The following is a 22,000-nucleotide window of genomic DNA, read 5'->3' on the forward strand; positions in this document are numbered from 1 at the left end:
TCAGTAGAGGCAGTAAGCCGTCACCAGCAATAATCATATAAATCAGGCTGAACATAATAGAATAATATCTAGTATTAGATAAGGAATAGTTATATACAGTGACGAACAGACAAGCTAAAGCAGCTTTTAAATAGCTGAACATGGGAATAACTAACTATTGCACAATGCCCTCTTACTTAAAATTACTGCTAGGAATCAAAATGGTAAAAAAATCTATAATGCTTCATAATTTATATGCAATTTGGTTATTTGATTTCTTACACAGGCAGTTTATAGTGTTGTAACTGTAAAAGTAACAGATAATTAAAAAAGTTTTTAAGCTGCAGGATACTGTTCCGATTTAAATGCACTACACAGTTAAAATAACTTAGATTTTACCTTGAGAAAAATGGGGCAAAAGTAGTGAATAACTCATAGGCAACATGGCTAATACTGTTCAAGGAAAACTCGGTACTGTTGACTAACACTGTATTCTAGTCTTGCCACTATACACACTCATGACTAATGTTTAGAAGGAAAAAGAAGAGACAAAAAAGTGACTCATGATTAAAATTTCCTAAATAGTAAGGTAAAATAAGAGACTGTATGAACTTCAGTGAAAAAAACCCCAAACAACGTTGAAAAGACAAATCGGTGACAATTTTGAATCTGTAGAGGAAAAAATAAAAAACCTTGCATTTGGTGTCTGGTTTGTTTGTTTCTCCAGTTTGACCACTTCCAAGTTTTGAATTTCAAAAAGGTGCACCAAAACACTGATTTATCTTTCTTCAAGCTAGAACTGTAAAAACAAGAAGTATATAAAATGTATGGTAGAACAAAAGGATTTCAAAAAAAAAAGGAGTATCTGAATAAATGTGGGATTATAATGCGTAGCATTAGTTAAATTTGTATCTCAAACTTCCATTGAATCCCCTACTTCATAAAGAAGTACTGTAATATACAGGCAAATATGATTGACAAACTTGCAAAGCCAAGAACGATGAGGGCTGCAAACTGTTCATCAGTAGGAATCATGCTTTTTATCTTAGGATCATCTATGCTTCCCATTTCTCCTGAAAGCATGATCTCATTACGCTGAAGCATAAAGGCAACGGATGGGCTGAAAGGTCCACTAAGTTCCTGTGAGGTATCCAAGCACCGGCGGCAGACGCAGACGCGAAACCGATAGTCTGTGTTGAGTTGAAGGCCTGAGATGTGGAATGTGGTCTCTTCTCCCTTGTACACCTTCAAAACAAAACAGCAAGCACAGTCAAATACAAAGAACAAGCCAGCCTCCTCCTCCTTTAACAGCTTCAGGCCATTAAGAAAACTAGCAACATCTCCAGCGAGGAGCCTTCAGCACCAGAGTGAGGGGAAACACCGTGGGCAGAAGGCTCTGTTCTGAGCAGCAAGAGCCACTAAGGGAGCCTTAATCCATCAAGAGATGCCCAAACCATGAGAAGTCTCACTGCAAAGCATTCAACAGAGTCAATATATGCAAAGACAGACAAGACTCAAAAAATATATCAACCATAAGAATTACTCATCTTTTGTGGGTATGATAAATACCATGAACATATTTCTGTATCCTTAAAACATGACTATATGCCTAAAATACATCTAAGGAATAAGCACTGTGTTTGGTCCCTGCAAACTAAGGCCATTGGAAGACATCCACTGCATAATCATGAAATTGGTTAGAAATACTGTTTTAACATACTTTCCCTCACATTTCCCTCAAGAGTCAGAATCTTTACAGAAATTACACTTTCAGAATTATGGAAACAATAAAATATTATTAAGGTATAAAAACGCTCCTCTGGGGCGCACTGCATTTGGTTCTTTAGCAATCCAAACCCATCATATATTTATGTTAATCAAATGTAGGTACCACATGACTCAGAGCACGAGTCACAATATGAGAGATGAGTATCTAAGAGACAGTTTTGTGACTTAAATGGAAAAAGACCACTGGAAACATTTGTGTACTTCGAAAACAAATAACCAGTCAACAATTTATATAAGCGAGGGTTGTTGAAACTGGTGTTTGAAGGAGTTAAAAATGTCACAAAGAGTCTGCTGGAAAAAAAAACCAAACCATCCTGAACTTCAGATACTTCTTCCTCTGCTTATTTAGCCAGTTTCCTTCTCCTCGCTGCAGGAGCAGAAGGCTGAGAGCATCTCAGCCCTCCCAGAGGTAAGGAATCAACTTCGAAAGGGGTAACAAGAGGGAAATTAAACATGAGATGATAGAGGATTTCCTGTGCATTACTCTGGAGTAAGAAACACAGAAGGAAAAAGAAGAGACATGCTTGGCTAAACACCAGTTAAAAAGTCCAGCTTTCCTGCCCATGCTTGCCCCTGAGACTCATCCCTCAGTTAACAAGCCAGTCACTGATTTCTTGAGAAGGCCTGGGACGGAAGATTCATGTTTTTTTTTCATTTGTTCTCTCCCCCCCTTTCACAGTTCAGAGAACCGTCTAGAAAAACTTCTTTAAAAGTCTTTCACAAAACTCTCACAATTTTTCCAAATATGGTTTGAATGACAGGGACTGAATTTCTGGACTAAGTGGAAGTCCTCTAACTGGCTCAGGTTTCTTGGCCCCCAGGCATAAGTCAAGAAGCAATGTTTAAACAAAGTTATGTTACCTTCCTCAAATATGCTCAGCATTCACACGAAGTTCACTCTAGCTTAAGTGATGGGAATGAAGCAAATTAATACATAAACCTGTGTGATTAACCACAGCTATGGACATCCTTTATGTTGCCTTCCTTGTCTTTGCCTGTCTTCCCAATGCCAACAAGAAGTGAGTCATTAAGTTACAGTAATACAGTAATTGCAGGGAAAGCAAAACCACAAGTTGCTGTAGTGGTCCACAGAAATAACATGAAGGTTGAAACATCTGTTTGCAAAGCATACCTCATCCCATGAACATCTCTGTTTCTCAGTTTTCCAATGGCAATTCCATTTATAATACCCACCTGTTGTGGGCAAATGCACTCCACCTACTCCACCATCAATGCTACGTCTTGTAGCTGGTTAATACCTCAGTTTACTCCCAAATACAAATAATCATACAAAGAAAAGTTGCATGCATTTGACACATAAATGTAGGTTCAGCAAGTCATTAAAAAAGGATGTGCTCTTCCACAGAATCAGAGTCAGGATTCTTCTATTTGGAGGAATTACCTACCTCCCATTTCTTTAGACTCTGAGACTCAAAACGTCTATCCTACAAAACAACTGTAAACAAGGTAGGTTTTCTGGTGCTGTTGCAATTAACAACTTCATTTCAAGATGTATAATCAGTAATACATGTCTTTGCCATAAATGAGCCTTTGCAACCAATATGACCACTTCTAAATCAAAATAAAGATCCAGTAAAATCCAAATAATGATATTTAATAAAAAATTTACAATCTAAGCTTTGTAAATTACATGTAACAGATACTACATTTAACTACTCCCCCAGGGATGGGATATATACAAACCTGTCTCTGCAATGAGAAAACCTGTCCAGTTAATTGTTTTGGGTTTTTATTTTTCACTTGTTTTGTGCTGTCAAGGTGGTGAACACCAGTGTAACTGGAGGCTGTCTGGCTATATCAGAGGCCGGTCTAATAAATATAGATGACCAAGTTCACTCAAGCCAGCTACTTGACCAAGTTATCTTAGGCCAGCTACTCAACAGCACTTTTCAGAAAAAGGCCAGACAGTCAAGTGAGAGAAAAGTGTATCTTTAAAGAAAGCTTGAAAAACCAATGAAAGTACCTTGAATACATGAACCAATATCCACTAGTCATAGAATGGTTTGGGGTTGGAAGGGACCTTAAAGTTCCTGCAAGGGACCTAGTTCTTTCTTAGTACTGAGTAAAAAATTACTATGCTTAGTTGTCATTCACTTCCGACAGTAGCTCCTGCATCCTCCACAACTGGCTGCAGCAAGTGCCCTAAAGACACTATTGGCTGCAGTAGAATCTATAGGGCCAGGGTAAGCCAACACAGGATGCCCTCAGCACAAAGATACATGCTTGGTTGTAAACACAGTTACACTCTGTTAATGGACTTCACATGTTTTATTAAACAGAGGAAAAAAAAATTGACAATTTTGTACAAGGTCTTTAAATTTGCTGCACAAATATGAACTCAACTTACAAAGCAGCATACTTTTTTCCATGTAGCACATTATGCTTTGGTGGAAAACAAGTCAAAGTGAAGTGGCTAGCCAATTTATCACTTTCATTTCCTAAAAACAGCTTTTCTGTATAGGCACCTGAGAATAGAATAAAAACATGATGAGCTTTTTGCCTGGCTCCCTCAATGAGAGTATCATCACAAGTAATAAAATGCTGCTGAAGCCTCTTAGGCATTTGATCCTACTGATCAAGATGGACAGCTCAGAGAATTCCTGTAGGCAAGTATTTCTCAATTTCACCAATGTAATTAAATAATTCCACCCCCCTCTTCATCTTTTCCAAATAATAAAAATGACAGCCACGATTGCCCTATAAGCAACACACCGCAAGCGTAAAATAACTTTACTTGGTTGTTGTACTCCACTGCAATGACCAGTGTACTTCATAATTAATAAAAGCCTATTTTGTATGGTGAAGATTGAGATATAAGAAGAACAAGAATTAGAGGCAGGTTTCAATCTATTTAGAAAGCATGCCCGCTTAAAAGGTTTAATTTCTTCTACGCCATCTGACAGATTTTTCTTTCAGAAACTAGGTTGTTATTCTATCCAAACTCAAAATCAGATTCACTCACTCCACTGTTGAGATGCTCATAAACCCTTAGGAGCTGCATTGACAGCCTTGTCCCTTGAACAAAGGACACAAGAGTCCCTCAGATCAATTTCTGCAAGGTGGGCTGCACTGAAAAACTACCAAAAGAAAATTATTTGCTCCATCTGATGACACAAAATTGGCATCTGGAGGCAGAGAAAATACTGAGTGCAAGTAGCACTAACAACACATGCCAGTGTGTACTGTACAAGTATGTTGCACTTCGGCATGCAACCAGCACAAGTGCCTTTGACTCCCTATTTTAAAGAGAGAGGGAAACCCCATTTTTAGCTGATTAGAGCTTTATACACATTAACAATACACCAAATGCATTTCAGAGACTGTGCGTCTACTGAGTCTGAAACAAAGAAAAACTAATGAAAATCAGAGCTTGTTAAGCCAACTGCGTTCTCCCAGGCATCCACCTCAGTGCAGACCCCAGCAGGCTTCGCACTGCATTGCTGGATTTTTTCTACACACCCAGTGTATCCCACCCGTATCTTTTCTTCTTTGGAAAGCAGAAAAGAGAAAGTTTTCTCCCAGAGGAGATGTGACAGAAGCCGATGAAACACCACTGCCTCCAAATTCTCAGAAATTTCCAATGTAAGAACATTTTGCCTCACTGGCAAACAATTTAAGGATAAGCTTTAAAGCTCAGCTCTCATTTCCTGTGGTCAGCTCTTACTAAGAGCTGGCTCCTCAGTGATTCAATGCCCAGAGCTGCTCAGCTGGGGAACTAAACTAAAACTTAGGCTGCGACTGTTACAACTGCTATCCAAACCTTCAACTCCTGCTAGCGCTGCACAACCCATCCCACTCCCCACATTCCAGATTAAAACTATGCAAAGCTGGAGATGATTTTAACATGCTTTAAAGGTAAGTTCTGACTAAGTTTTGCTAGATGAAAGTGCAAGAAACAGAAAAACAAATTTGGGGCACTGATTCCTGGAGGCAGCTGTGATTTACATCCTGATTCGTAAAAAAGGAAAAATTGATTTCCTACAAAGAGCTGTCATATCTCAATCCTTTTTTAAAGTATTCAAACAGATAAAACTAACAAAGACACAAAAAGGAACGCATCGCTTGAGAATTTTGTTGAACACACTTTGTAGGGAACACAATGTTATGCGTTTAGCTTCTGCAAATCCAGTTTTTCAGACAATTCTCATCAGAGAAACATTTATATGTTCCCCCAGAGGAGGACAGGGACACGTATACATGAGTCTGTAAAACACAGAGCTTTCGAGTACTTTGATACTAACTCTGCTCCGACAAATTGTGGGACAGCAGTGACTTCTGCGATGTAGAGGGCTGCATACATTGGGTTACCAGGGGAGGGAGCTCAGCTCAGGTGCGATGACCTAGAGAGAAACTATAGCTTTGCCCAAAAGCATGTAAATGCTTAATGTCACAGCAGGAGAAGGGAATGCTAAAGTGATTTAGTTTATTTTATAAATTAATGAAGAGTATTTTCTGTAACTTGAATTTGCTTCTACAACATAAGCGAGGTGCAAGTACAGAGCAGTGGTCTGCTCCTAGGTGTTCATCTCTCAAGAGTTTCATCGCTAGGATGGCATATGCAGCAACAGATTTACAAGGAGCTCAAGCTTTGTTTCCTCCTATTAATGTTTTATTTCATAATTAGGTTTCTATATTTATTCACTTTAGAGCCAAAACACACTAGAGAGGTGTTACCATGCCCTACTTTATACTGATTTACAGGCAGTTCCAGAAAAATCAGTGCTGTGTACTAAGGAGCCATGCTGTGTGAATAAGGGAAGTGAAACATGGCTACTTTAGCATGCACCTGACCCTGTGCCAGAATAAGCTGAAGCAGACTACTTCATGCTTAATCAGCACAAAGAACCCAGATGAAGTTTTTCTTCTATTAATGAAATCAATATGGCAGAACATCACATTCTGCACCTTCTAAAAGTCTTCCTAGCAAAGAGCTGGGTCAAGATCTGTAATGTAAATTTTTTCCAGAAATAGGAATTGAGTTTCACATTTGTGCTTCTTAAGGATTTCTGTAAGCTTTCTTATCAAGTCCAGGGAGACTCTGTGCTCAACACTGTGCCACACCATGTGCGCAACTAGCCACAGAATATAGCTGTGTTTGAAAACCCAAACACAATCATCATTAAAAAGTTCTCAGTTTTCATGATGATAGAATCTTCCTTTTCCAAGCCTTTATTTGGATGAAAAGAGTAAAATCTACTATGTAAAGCATGCAACATTCTTGTCAATAAAATGCCATCACACCAGTTTAAAAGGCATAAGCTAGTATCACAAAAGTCATATTGTCATATTCCTAGTAAGTTTGTCAGAATAACAAATATCTTTGCCAGAACACAAACATCATTGTAAAATTTCCTGGGGGAGAAACACAAACGTATCTCAAACACTCTCCCATTCCCTACACAAAAAATAGATTGACAAGCATCATCATCTTTAATTCTGCTGTGCATAGTCACATCTACAGATGGTGATGTTTGTAAATGCTTTACCGTTTCACTGGTTTGTTCTGCTCCAGGATATAGCTGCATATGAAATTACACTCATAAACTTTTACAAGATCAGCGGTTTAAGACAAAATGAGGAAACTGGTTTTGGTCACCTATCAGCAGTATTCATCTGAAGTGAATCAACTGGGAGTAGACACAAAGAATCCATGGGGTTTTAACATGCCTTCCTATTTAAACTGTTTAATGTCTTCTGTTAAATAGTTGCCTTTAAATTGCTGCAAAGTGATCTGACGATAGAATTACAGCATTGTAACAGAGAATTTTACATGTTGATTAGTTGAAAGGTTTCAATTTTAAGAGGGGTTTTAAAAGTGGATTTTTATTCTACGAAACATCTGCATCTGGGGTGGTGTAAAACATGTCACCCTTATTAGTCCCAACTCAAGATATTCTATGATTTTGTGTCACAGAACAGAGACAGCTGTGTCCTGGAAGGTGAGTGAAGAGGAAAACGTCTGAGGACGAGTGACCCAACATGTGATATGAAGTCCTGCACAGCCCATAAATAGCTTGAAATAGCTATTTGTTGCATTTATTTCCATGACAGTGGGACATAAAAAATTACTTCATGCAGCTATTTATCTCCTTATCCAGCTGTACTATCCCTGGATCTTGCAAAATGCTCTGGCAACTGCAATAGAAACTCCAGTCACTTAGGACACTGTTTTTTCTCATGGGTGTATTTAATAGCCTGAAAAGCTACAATATTTTTCATTTGTGCAACACTTGAAAACAATTTGTAAAACTTTTCTAATATAATATGTCCCTTGAGATACACATGCAAAATATATACTCACTTGCAGGGAACAAAACAGATTTAAAGTAAATTTAGGGCTTGCACTTCAATTAGGTTAACATCATTAACATTAGTTTTCAGTTAAATAGCGGTAAGTGACTGCACCCATGCCACAGCAAAGTTAAATGCATTAGCCAGAAAATCACTGAAAGACATGTATGTATTTCGTCTTCTTTTCACATAATAGGAGCTATGAGCATGCACATAGCTACTGCAGCTTAGCTGACAGACAGTAAGTCAGTGATGTGACCCAGTGCTGAGACAGCACCCACATTCATGATGAAGATAACTCATTTTGATGGGAAAAACTGATTTCTGAGAAGGTGAAATAGTGGAACTCTCCCTCTTTTCCACAGCTGGTTATCAGTTGAGAAGAAAGCACGGGTGGTCAGAACCATAGCTTTTCAAAGGTTAGTTCCTTTAGAAATAGTTTAGTTATGGACAGAGTGCAAATCACTTCAACAGAAAACCATGTTCTATATACCTCCTCAGGGGAAACCCCAACCTACTACAGCCCTTAATTTTGACTCAGCCTTTACCAAAGTTCCCCTGACACATCACCATAGGGTGCAATTCAACACAGTAGAACAAAGCAGCACAGCAAATGTTCAAAAATGTTTCCTTTATCTCATCAATTTAGCAATATTAAAACGAGACTGCTTTCCTACCTGCTTGTATTCAGATTCTCTTCCAACCAGTACCTGCAGAACATAACCAACAGGATCTCCTTTCATGGGTGGGACGATTTCCCAAGTAATTTCACAGGCATTTCCTCCCATCTGTGTCACTCGAGGAGCTACAATAAAATGAAATGCATCAGCATTTAATACAAAGATGGCATTGAAATCTTATTCATTTACGTGCACTGTAATATATATGAGAACATTTTAAAAAAAGACCTTTGGGACATTACCACCAGTATCAGTACAGGCTGAGGGATGAAGGGATTGAGAGTATCCCTGAAGAGGACATGGGGGTACTGGTGCATGAAAGACTGGATATGAGCTAGCAATGTGTGCTTGCAGCCCAGAAGGCCAATTGTATCTTGGGCTGCATTCAAAGAAGCATGACCAGCAGGTCAAGGGAGCTGATTCTGCCCCTCTACTCTGCTCTGGTGAGACCTCACCTAGAGTACTGTGTCCAGCTCTGGAGCCCTCAGTACAGGAAAGATATGGACCTGTTGGAGAGGATCCAGAAGAGAGCCACATAAATGATCAGGGGATGGAGCACCTCTCCTATGAGGAAAGGCTGAGACAGTTGGGGTTGTTCAGGCCTGAGAAGAGAAGACTCTGGGGAGACCTTACTGCAGCCTTTCATTTCTTAAAAGGGGCCTATAAAAAAGATGGGGAGAAACTTTTTAACAGGGCCTGTAGCAAACAGGACAAGCGGAGATGGTTTTAAAGTAAGAAAGGGGAGATTCAGCCTGGACACAAGGAAGAAATTTTTTACAACCAGAGTGGTAAAATACTGGCACAGGTTGCCTGGAGAGGTGGCGGATGTGTCATTCCTGGAGACGTTCAAGGCCAGGCTGGATGTGGTTCTGGACAACCTCGTCTAATTGAAGATGCCTCAGCTCATTGCAGGGGATTGGACTAGATGACCTTTGAAGGTCCATTCCAACCCTAACTATTCTATGATTCTATGATATTCTACACCATATTTATGCGGCTAAAACATCAAATTGCCATCATTGCTGGATGAAAGAAGCAAAACTTGAAAGTCACTCAAAAATCTCATTTATTTCAGCACAGTCTTGTCTGATTAAGCACAAGATTCTTGTGGTACTGAACAACAACAAACACTATCCACAGAAAACTGAGTGAAATTCGGAGCTGATTAACAAGCTCCTAAGACGTTTATTGCAGGATCCAGTTCACTTCTGCAGAAGGAGAGCTAGCTGTTAGACCATGTCTCACCTGTCAGTTATGTGAGCTGCTGGAAAGTGTGAGTGGACATGATAGAAAACTTTGAACTTTTAAAATTCAATTGCAGTGCTGTACACTGATCTTTTCAAAGCAGAAACAAACACACAAATTACACTATTGTTAACAGAAGCAGCAGTTTCATGAGCTTCTGACCAAACACCTGTGCCAGTGGAGATGCCTCTGTATTCCTCTCATGCTTCACATCATCGAAAGAGAGAAATAATATCAAACACTTCATTCAGGAAAAATAGAAGGGATGTGAAAAGGGAAGCTAAATAATCCTCTGTATTAGAGATTAAGTCCAGCCTAGGAAATAAAAGTTATAAGCATAATTTTAAAGACTCGGACTCACATCTGCTTCTGAGCCTGACTTTCAGATGATCAGATGTGCTATTTCCAGCCAGGCTTAGACCAGGACTTTCACTAGAACTCTAGAGAAATTCAGTCAGCTGTTACAATGCTGCTGTCCTTGGGAGAAAGGCCTTTCATCAGCTGAAAGCCAAAAGATGCTGCACTATGCCCAACAGCAAGCCTGCAGGTGAGCCGAGCAGAGCACTAACAGCAGCAGCATGTTTAGATGTACAATTAAGCATCTGTCACTGGAAGACATCAAAACAACTGCGACAGCATCCGAGGTCCACCAACCTCCTGATCAGACACAGTAAGCAAGAACATGACAAAAAGCCAGAACTGGGAGAAACAATGGTGCTGAATACTCTACCAAGTGGTTAACATGTGCACATGCAAGGACATGAGCTTGTTAACGGCAATCTAGCTTCCCAACCCTACGAAAACAGACAACAAGAGTGTCTATCAAAGAAACAAATGCTGCTGCATACATTACATGAATTTTAGACTAATCTGTTACCACCCAAGAGGAACACATGAATCATATGGGGACCCAAATGTAATCAATATCCATTTGCTTCTCCCTGCACATCTGCCAGTGTTGAGAGACTGATAATAGATGACTGCATCTCAGCTGACAACAACACTCTCAATTATTTTCCATCCTTCTTACATCCCTCACTCCAATACACATAGATTTTGGACTGCTATTAAAAATAATGCTATTTCAGGGTTGGCATCACTAAGTGAGCGATTAGGATACTTTATAGGAGAATAAACATGCGCATGAAAAACTATATTAAGTTTATCACGTACATTCCTCTGTATTGCTCCAAACAGAGACAGGAATCAACATCATAATTTTGCCTCAACAGATCTCTTTTCCCTGTAGCATTGCCTCCCTTTGGCAGTGCTCACTAATGCAATTTTTTTTTTGCCCTTTTCCCCATTACAGCCAGTGTTTTGTCATGTACCTGCGGTCCCAGCCCACACATGACGTGGTATTTGCACCGTATTAACTGCTTGATATTCAGTTGAGGGTATGAGTCATATTTAAGAGAAACTAAATAGGCAGGGAGCTCAAAACAAAAACCTAGGTGAGATCTGAATTTAATAAAATGGATTTCTACCCAGCAAAATGAAAATGTGACTACAGCACATCTCTGTGCTATAGTTTTACGCATTTAGTGCAGTTAAGAGAAGCAATGACAACATGGACTTGGCATCTACAAGTGACATGTGCTTATGCCCAGTCACTCCGACAACTCGCATACGCTAAAGCTGTGAAGCGCACCCTCCCTGCTACTATCACCTACACCAGCCTGGTTCATCTAGCATGAGCTCCCTTTGCTTTGCTGGGCAGCATAGCTCACAACTGCTAATAAGAGTGAATCATGACAATTCACCACTGGGCAAGTATATTTACTCTCAAACTTTACACCAAACACATACATACAGGTAACTTCTTATAGAAACAGCACTGAAGCAAAAGCCAAACCCCAAAGGAAACTCAGGTAGAAACAGAGATGGGATTCTTGCATATGCTGATTTTAGTATAGTGAAGCCAGTCTCCCAATGTCCTCTCTGTACTCAAGTGTTGTTCTTCCTGTGGAAAATTCAGAGCAGCTACCCTAGGGACTGAGGAAATTGCACCCCAGCAGTGCTCTCCCTTCTCTAAATCTCTGATTACAAATGGTATCAAAAGTCACCAAAGCCAAATTTTAAATACAGCAGAACAAATGAAACCTCTCTGACAAGCTAAGAGTTGCCACTTCTCACAGCAAATGGTACTGCTTGACAAAGGAGTCTCAAACATAGAGGGAGAAAAGGGTGCATTTGATTCCAGCTCACTTTATCTGCCAGCTGATACAGAGAATCCACTACCTTTGCAGTAGTTCTCCTTGGAAAGGAGGAACAAAATTACTTAGGCCAAAATTTACACACAGTAAAAGATGTTCCATTATAAAACTTCATTTAATTAGGCCTTTTGTTCTTCCGGAGGAACACAAGCTAAGTGAGTTCTAAATCTAACACTTCATGTATGTGAAGTATCATAATTAATTTTATACATTAAAGGAAAAATAAACACTAAAGTTCCATGCTAAACATCATCTACACAACTAAAACCAACATTAAACTTTACTAATGTTTAAGCTGGTAGGTATACATATATACTACAGCTGTTACATTCCTTATAGAAGTGCTGTGGCAATCCAGAGCAATCCCTGGTAAACACTATTGTTAGCAGCAGCATTTTAACAGTTTGTGTGTAAAAGCAGTGGTTGGCGCAACATCTATAGTGTTTTTATGAATATTTTGGTGGTAATTTAGTTTCCCACCATAATATAACTTGACTATTCACAGAAATACACAAGCAGCACAAACTTGTTTTTCACGTGTTATTGCATACTCAGGCTAACCCTTACAAACTCACTGCACACACACCAATTACTTTAATAATTACATGCTACTTATATATAGGTAAAAAAAATCTATTACATACCTTTGATTGCAGGTGGGACTGACTTAGTTGTGCAGAAGGTACATATGTCTGAGAAAGGTCCCTCCCCAGCATCATTGACTGCTTGTATTCTGAATGAGTAACATGTGGATTCTGTCAGCCTTTGTATTTTGTATGTATGACTTGGTCCCCTATAAATTGGAATAAACCTGGAAAAAATAAAATGAGAGCATGCAGTTACATGGGCGTGCCTCTGACATTTCTGGCGATTACAGATATCGGCACAAGGTATCTGTATTGTGAAAAGTGGCATAATGTGCTTTTCTGAGCTGTTAAAGGCAAGCATAAAAACGGCATGTTATTAGCACACTAACAATGATTAGTAGGTTGGAGAAAGCAGAAATTCATGGTCCCTTTTCCAGCTACTACTTACCTTGCAAAACGGTGACGTGAATAATCAGAAAAACAACTGTCAATGTATTTCCTACTACCTACTAATCAAAATGGATTCAGACTGCGCTCTGCTACAATACACTGCGTGCCCTGATGGTTTAAAAAGAAGTTTAAAACATGATAAATACTTTGAATCCTTTAATTGCTTGATTTGGACTTTATTCATGCATTAAGATCCAAAGACTATATCTTACACTTATCTATGCCATCTTGAACCAGAATAACTGTATTTAAATCAGAACAGATGGATTATATAATACAGTCATATGTTTTTTGAAGAGTTCATGGACTGATGATGGCCTAGTGGCAAAGACGGTATGAATGAAAAGGCACAGGGGAAGCATGATTACAATGAGAGGGATATGGAGGACGGAAAAGGGTGCCCGCTTAGGAGCTCTGGGAATGCCCTTACTGTTTGAGGCTGAGAAGAAGAAAAAGACATGACACCAAGGAAGTAACTTATATAATATTTCCATTGACAAAACCAAACATCAGCACCCAAACTTCTCCAGCAATGAAATGCAGAACAAAATCAATGCCACTTAAAAAAAAATAAATAAAATGAATCAGACTTGATTTTCAGTTGCTCTGCTCAGATAGAAGCTTTCCAGTAATAGCCATGTTAGCCAGCAATTCCTAACTAAGATCCCAACCCCCCAGGTGCTGAGCAGAGTGGGAGTAAAGATAAATAAAGAGAAAACACCCAGCATCTTGCATTAAATCTGCTTAGCCTCCACTGGGGAACAAAGTTTTACTTGCAATAGCCCTGAATGCGGAGAACATAAAATTCACTGCTGAGGATCACATGGGTTTTTACTGATGCACACTTACTCAAATTGTCTTATCCGTTTCAGTGGATTTGAAATCACCAGGAAGCCAACAAAGAGATTTGGTTTTGACCTCCATGTCTAGGTGCTAGCTCTATCCTTTGGCTTTGCATAAGATACACAGTATAACCGATTTGAGCATTTCAAAGAAACAGGGTCTGTCATTAGCTCCCAGGGACAGAAATCAATTCATGTTACATTATGATTGAAATCCACAGAAGTACAAAGACAGCAAGAATCATCTGTAATAAAAAGAAATGTTCAGATAATTTAAATTGCTTGAAATGTACTCTGAGGACTAATGTGATTTACTACCCCCACTGAGTTTTAGTGATCTCCTCCTCTTGATTGGAAATCAAAGATCTATACCTACAAGTTTGTAAAAGGATATTTTAGAGCAGATTTCCACAGAAGAATTTAGTTTTTCAACCTTATACAGTTTTAAGGACTGCTTGCTATTCCACATTTTTTAGGCTCACATAAACAGCTACGGCAGATTTCAAAAGACTGCCACAGACCTTTCTCACGGCATGAAATTTCTTGTGATTCACTGTGTGATGAACAAAGCACATGCATTTAGGACAGCATTAAGACCGAAGAGACATGACTACAGTCTCTCTCTCTCTCTCTCTCCACTTTTTGTAGCTCAATCAGGTGGCTGGCTCAGAAAGCACTGCAGTACTCACAGAAGTGCAGAGGCTTGTCTCTGACACTGCTCTAAGGGCAACAGATAGCAAAAAAAAAGATCTTTTGATGCAGTATTTTAGACTACTGACCTCTTTGTAATCATCTACGGAGCCAGGTAAGCAAGCACGGATAAATATACCTTAGCAGCTAGCAGACAAGCACACCCATACCCCAGTTTAGGCTAGACATATTTATATGATTAATACCAATAACCTAGTCCTCAAATCACACTTTCTCCTTTTGAATAGGACTAAGGTTTCATAACACTGCAAAAACAATCTGGCAAAACACTTGAGCTCCTCCTGTCATTTGGGAACTGGACTAACACTCCAGGTCCATGGAATCCAGTTCCTCTAGAAAATCCTTACAGAAATCTCCACTGCTTTTAACTTTTCTTTCTCAAACCCCATCTGTAATGAAAGCAAAAACTATTACGGAAAAGCTTGCATCCATATTCAAAACACAAAACTATCATGGAAGCACACTTAAACTTCTGAAGTTCAGCCATTTTGAAAAGAGGACTTTCAATTTTGGAAGAAGAAAGGCTGATTACTAAGTCAACCAAATGCAATTGCTGTTAGGCTTCACTATGACAATAACACTTTATAACTGTGTTTGAAGATGCAGATCATAAGAAACCTAATGAAGATGACTTGGAGAAATATATCCTACAATCAGTCTCCTGGGCTTTCTGCTGAAGGACCTCAATGAACTTAAAGCTGAATCAATCAGTGTGATTGCCCACTGCTACTGTGATGCATGCATACATTAAAAATTGTCTAAAGTAAGGTGGTAGTCTGCCCGTATCACAGGAAGTTCATTTTTAAAATCTAATTTTAAATCTAATTTAAAAAGCACATTTAAATGTGAGAACCTTTCCATTCTTGGCAAGCCTGACATTGTTCACTGTGCTTTATCCAGGCCCTATTCCACATATTTGCTTAAGAATAAACCAGCATTGAGCTTATTTCCAAGGGCTTAATCTCTTATGCATTTAAAAGTTGACTTAATCTGTGTATGGAAAAGATCCCATGTTTTCTATCTCCCTCTCACCTTCTTCCAGCCTCTTCATCAGAACACAGACAATGAATTTTCCTGCTCAGATGCTATGGAGTGCCATTAAGCATGGTCACTAACAAAGCACAGCCATCAAAAATCTTCAGGCTTTTCAAGGTGATAGCTGAACTATGCTGCGGGGCTCAGCTTTTTTCTACATCCCACTTCATTTATCTAACAAAGCTTTACATCATTCATAAATTGAACACGAGATCATAGGATCGTAGAATAGTTAGGGTTGGAAAGGACCTTAAGATCATCTAGTTCCAACACCCCTGCCATGGGCAGGGATGACCCAAGTCCCAGTCTCCACACGGCAGCAACACAACTTGCACATCAGTGAAATTGAGAGCTGAAAAACTTGTGGAGGGGGCAAGTGCATGGCTCAACAGAGCCTTCTCCATGCCTCCTCCCTGGCATGGCTAGGCTGAAGCTGAGGGATAGGCACATGGTTGGACATGACTGAAATACTGCAGCTTGACAAACAGCCACTTCTTGTCCCTTCAGTCAAAATGGATATGCTTTTAGCTGCAGTGTTGAAAAGGTTAGTTTAAACTTTAATGAAATAACACCCAATACTAACATGCCAACGTTTGCAGTGAAGGTCCCTTAGGAAGTGTGGCAGCTAAGCCTGCCCCAACCTCCCTGAACTCGCTGTTCCATTCTCCATGCTTCTCCTTCAGTACAAATATTTACAGGGCTAGAATGTGAACTGGATTTGAGAACTGATAGAGGGTAAAGATCTCTAAGTAGGATAGTCTTGCACTGATTAGTTCCCTAGCTGGTCCAATGTTGTGTTAAAACAGTTGGATTGGCAAAATTGTGGGGATTGAATGAGGACATGAGTGGTTTCAACAAGCCAGAAGTGCTCCTGTTCATATATGGGAACACACAGAATTATAAGTATTTACACTTTAATGTCTTATTTTTTCATTACTCTTACTGCCCAAGACAGACAAAACCAAACCAAAACAGGACTTGGGGGTGCTGGTCAATGAGAAAATGAACATGAGCTGGCAGTGTGTGCTCACAGCCCAGAAAGCCAACTGCATCCTGGGCTGCATCAAAAAGAGCGTGACCAGCAGGTGACCTGCCCCTCTACCAGGGGGTAGGTAGATCACCATGGAGGTGATCCTGCCCCGCTACTCTGCTCTCGTGAGACCTCACCTGGAGTATTGTGTGCAGTTCTGGTGTCCTCAACATAAAACGGACATGGAACTGTTGGAACAAGTCCAGAGAAGGGCCACGAGGATGATCAGGGGACTGGAGCACCTCCCGTAAGAAGATAGGCTGAGGAAGTTGAGGAGAAGGGAGCCTGGAGAAGAGAAGGCTGCGTGGAGACCTCATAGCAGCCTTCCAGTATCTGAAGGGGCCTTATAAGGATGCTGGGGACGGACTCTTCATTAGGGACTGTAGTGACAGGACAAGGGGTAACAGGTTAAAACTTAAACAGGGGAAGTTTAGACTGGATATAAGGAAGAAGTTCTTTCCTGTTAGGGCGGTGAGGCACTGGATGGGTTGCCCAGGGAGGTTGTGAATGCTCCATCCCCAGCGGTGTTCAAGGCCAGGTTGGACAAAGCCTTGGGTGAGATGGTTTAGTGTGAGGTGTCCCTGCCCATCACAGGGGGGTTGGAACTAGATGATCTTAAGGTCCTTTCCAACCCAAACGATTCTATGATTCTATGCTCAAGTGTGTCTGAGCCAAGATGTATTCATTCTCTAATCTCCACCTGCTTTCAGGTAAATCTTAAAAGTGTGCTAAATAAGCACCAAGAAATTTTCAATTCTCAGAGGTGTGCCCTGTTGATATTAAAAGACAGTAGGCTGCACATCTTAAACTGGTATACTGTCTTTGAAAAAATTATTGTCTCTGTGGGTTAATGGCATTCTCAATGTAATTGCATTATGATTTTTTTTAAAGGTTGCACCATGCCAAGTAACACTGTATTGTTCAAATTTAACCTGCTGCAGTGCTGCTCTCCTCTCCACTAAATTAATAGCAGAAACTGAAAAGAAAGCAACTTTCTCCAGGGATGAAGACATTCTCCAGAGGCTACTTCCCCTCATCTCATTCTTCCCAGACATTCTCATGTCAGTCACGGATTATTCATTTACCTACACACTGTGGAGGAGAGAGAACACAATGTGCTAGAACGAGTGTTTGGGAGACATCATTGCTGTTAGCTTTTCATCAATACCTTTCTATTCTCCATGAAGATCTTCTTGGAAATGTTTTACATGCTGCAGCTGTTTTGTTTTCTCCACTTTAGTAACTTCCAGTCGAGTAAAGGAATATGAATGTACTCGCTCTACCTCTGCTCATTAGTGCTCAGCACATTTTTATCGGCAGGCTCCCTTTCAAACTCCTGGGTTTAATTTATATTTTAGTAACCCGTTTGTCCTTACAAAAATTAAATTTGAAAGAAAATCTACCGTACAGCATTAAATAAGACAGCAATCTCAAGCCAAGGTACAAAGGCTGGAATGGACACCTTAATGATTCTGTTATTGCCTCCCAGAAAAGCACGGTCATCTGCCACAGTCTTGGCTGGAGTGAAATTATTAATATAGCACTGGTCTGACCCGGCGACCTGAGGCTTCATTTCAGCATACAAAGGCAACCGCGTAATTGGAAACTGAAGTACACGCATTTCACAGACCAACAGCTCTTTTAATATTATTATTGCAACACCTCTCTTATGTGCACAATTACAGCTCCTACCCACTTCCTTAGACTACTCCTCTATTTTGTTTAAAGAACATTATCAAACACTCACTGATTTACTTGATTTTCTTTCCCCAGTAGCAACTCCCTATACTACGAAGTGGCACCAAGGAAAACAAAACTTCAAAACCATATAATTATGAGTAAAGTCAACAGACGTTCTTTTTTTCCATTTCTTCTGTATTTTAAAATGTTCAGCTCAAAGAGAAAAACTTAGCCCACCCCCACATCCATTGGTGCCCCTACAACCACTACCAAGGTGACCCAATCTTTTCAGCTTTGGGGCACCTTTCCAAGCTACTCTCTGGTATCTCTTGTTGCAGGCAGGTGCTTAGGGAAGGCAAATATCTGGAAAGGGGGTACCAAAGAATTTTGTGCTCCCACAACCTCCCCTAATCCTGACTTCCAGTCCTAACATGAGTTGTGGACAAAACAGACAGGATGCCTTGGTCCTCCTGATCTGAAGATCTCTTTTCTAGAAGACACCTTTTGGAAAACTTACTAAAGGATGCTTGTTCGTACTATGTTTAGACACCAACCTCCACAATGCACTGTCAACATAATTTTTGTTTATAGGCATCATAATAACAACAACAGCAGGAGCCACTGAAGGTGGCAACTTTTACTTCTTTACACTTAAAAAAGCAAAACTTAGTGGAGAGCAGAAAAAGGCAGGAAGAGAATAGAGATAACAGTCAGATGGGAAGAGTATGGTTTTCTTTGCCTAATTACCTAACACATCTTCAGGCCAAAACCTGATTTTTAACTTGCTTCTACTAGATCATCTTTCATATGTTGCTGAATTTGAGCACATAATCTGTATTTACCACAAATAGTCACTTGTTAGATGTCTGGAATTATTGAAAATGTGGAGATGCCTTAACCTACAGAAGCTCCCCACAACAAGAAAAAATACCTTCTTGTAAGAAACTCCTGGGCACATTCAGGAGGAATGGAAGACAGGTCAGAAAAGTGCCTGACAGATGATTCCTGTGTGCAACTCCATCAGAGGCCAAGGAACAGACAGGAAGGACAATACTGAGCACAACTTAATGTGAATTAACAGCATTTGAATGAAAGATCTGGGAGAAATTAGAGAGATCATCCAACAGCCTGTTGAAACTATGTAGTCAGTAAGAACCAGATGACTAGGCACTTAACCAATACCATGGTTTGCAATGGTAACATAGAATCACAGAATTAACGAGGTTGGAAAAGACCTTTAAGATCATCAAGTCCAGTCTTTACCCCAGCACTGCCAAGGCCACCCTAAACCATGTCACTGAGGGCCTCAACTACACAGTTTGTGAACATATTAATTATTAACAGTAGATAGAAATATGAGTGGGCTTAACAAAGCTAAAACCAGAAGAGAACAAACCAGTTCAACTGTGGGAAAGTAATGCTTTTACAGTGCAGATGCATTTTTATCTTCTGTCGGCGGCATTACAATCCCCTTTCCCAGCATGGCAGCAACTAACAGTGTCTATGAACCTTAAAATGAAGTCATTCAGCACCTCATCTTCACAACCATTTACCAACATGACAGTCTAGGTGCTATGTTTCAGCAAAGCTTGTTAAGGAAGTCAAGCATTGTTGCTAGCTCACCAACTTCAGCAAAATGAAGTTGGAACCTAAAGGTGTGCTCTTAGAAAACTGGCTAATGTGATCCTGGCTGCTGTAAGCTGAACTCCATTAACACTTTAGATGCTAAACAGTAATTACTTTGATTAAGGCATTACTTTTCTTATGAGGTTGTCACAGGTGTTCATAAAACAGCTTTCACTACAGTGACAATATTTGGTTTAGATGCTGCTGTTATTTCTGATCTGTTGCCTAGAATATTCAGTTACATCCATGAGGTCTGAAGTACCTGTAGTGTACACTGATCAAGAGAATACTGGTCCACTGTGTTTCTATGTAGTTAATTACTAAATTTCCCATCAAATCAGAGATTCTTTGAAAATACTTATGGAATAGCATCTAATTCTGTGTCTCACGAGACTCCTAATAGCTGAAACATCACATGTCCAACATTTAACATGGTTTGCTCACATTTCACTTTGCCTCAAAAGATGATGTGCACACTTGTATCTACTAAAAATGTTGGTTTACTCATGTTTCTAGGAACAAAGCTGAAATGCATTAACAAGTTAAGCTTTTGAACTTGGAACAGTTCTTCCTCTTTTCATTTGCACAGCCCTTACTGCAAAGCCGCAAGTATCTAAACAGAACGCTCTTAGTATCATTACTGTTATTAGCAACACTCATCTACAGAATGCAACAAACAATACTAAACAAAGACAGACTACCTAAAAGACTTTTCTAGATGTCAACTTTCTATTTAGCCAGGCTTGCAGAGTAAATAGCAGCATGCCACATGTCTCCGTGCTCAGGTGCTCATTCTTAACTGTTTTTCACCACTGTTCTACCCAATATGAAAATGATGTTTTTCTGCAGTTTTTTGCAAGGATGTGTTAATGTATCTAATTTTATATTTTAATAGAATTTCACAAGCCAGTAAGCCTGATATATATCTGTAATTGCTGTTAAACTGGGTGTAAATTGTCTTGATCAAATCATTAGTGTAAACCATTTTTAATTAGACTGCTTGAAACTTGCAGTAACTAGATAATGATTATGCTAGTCATCAGGCAAAGACAGCACATTTAGCAATTTATCTCTGTGTTTCTGCTGTACCTTACTTCATGTCAATGCAAAACATACATATTGAGGCTCATACATACGACTACTTTCTAACACATAGAAACTGTCTAATCATTTTGGAAAGACTGCTGCTTAGACCAAACCATCACATGTGATATTCCACTTCTACAGCCAGGGAAATGGCATTGGACACTGTGACAGACAGCCTCCATTTCATTTGTGTGTTCTCTGCCATTTGTTATGATTATTCAAGGAGTAACTAGGTCACAGAAACTGCTGGAAGGAAGGGAAAACAGTTTCTTCTGCTACATACAACTTCAGCATGCTTTGGGAGAGGAGGTTTCCAGCACCACTGGGTGAAGACAAAAGAGGAGTGGGAGAATCACTGGAAGAGCTAGGAGCTTCAAAAAACCTGAACCTTTCTGCAGAAAAAAATAGCCCATCTGTATTCTCTGCATTAGCGTTACCGTTTACTGTTCAAAACATGTTTTTTATTTTCCTTGGAAACCAGCTCCTGATAAGTGCTATTTGGTTCCTCTCACCTTGGAAAATATTGGCATAGATTTTTAGAATATACTTTTCTCCCTTTCTGATAGGCTTTCTCTAAACAGTGAAATAGCTTTCTGCACAATTGAAAAAGAGCACTACCACGAGCATCAGCAACATCTGGGTTTACAAGCACTGAAACAGATGGGATAATACATCTCCCTTGGATACAGGGAAGAACATTCAGGTCCCCCTGTTCATACTCAGGCTCTACAGG

At 39.7% G+C, this 22,000-nt stretch overlaps 1 protein-coding gene across 1 annotated transcript in view; it reads right to left on the reverse strand.

Moving 5' to 3' along the window:
- Positions 1-829: 829 nt before the first annotated feature.
- The window catches only part of FNDC3B (fibronectin type III domain containing 3B), a 208,635-nt gene continuing 187,464 nt past the window's right edge, over positions 830-22,000 (reverse strand). Inside the window, exons 24-26 of the mRNA XM_057411515.1 lie at positions 12,865-13,031; positions 8,757-8,884; positions 830-1,224 (exon numbers count right to left, since the gene is read on the reverse strand). Of these exons, the coding sequence (XP_057267498.1) occupies positions 913-1,224; positions 8,757-8,884; positions 12,865-13,031 (607 nt within the window). The 3' untranslated portion in view covers positions 830-912. The remainder of the gene's footprint in view (positions 1,225-8,756; positions 8,885-12,864; positions 13,032-22,000) is intronic.

The sequence above is a fragment of the Pezoporus wallicus genome, unplaced genomic scaffold (genome assembly GCF_028554395.1).
Source record: "Pezoporus wallicus isolate ANWC-B61680 ecotype Strahan unplaced genomic scaffold, APGP_CSIRO_Pwel_v1 contig_6899, whole genome shotgun sequence".
In the NCBI taxonomy this organism is placed as follows: domain Eukaryota; kingdom Metazoa; phylum Chordata; class Aves; order Psittaciformes; family Psittacidae; genus Pezoporus; species Pezoporus wallicus.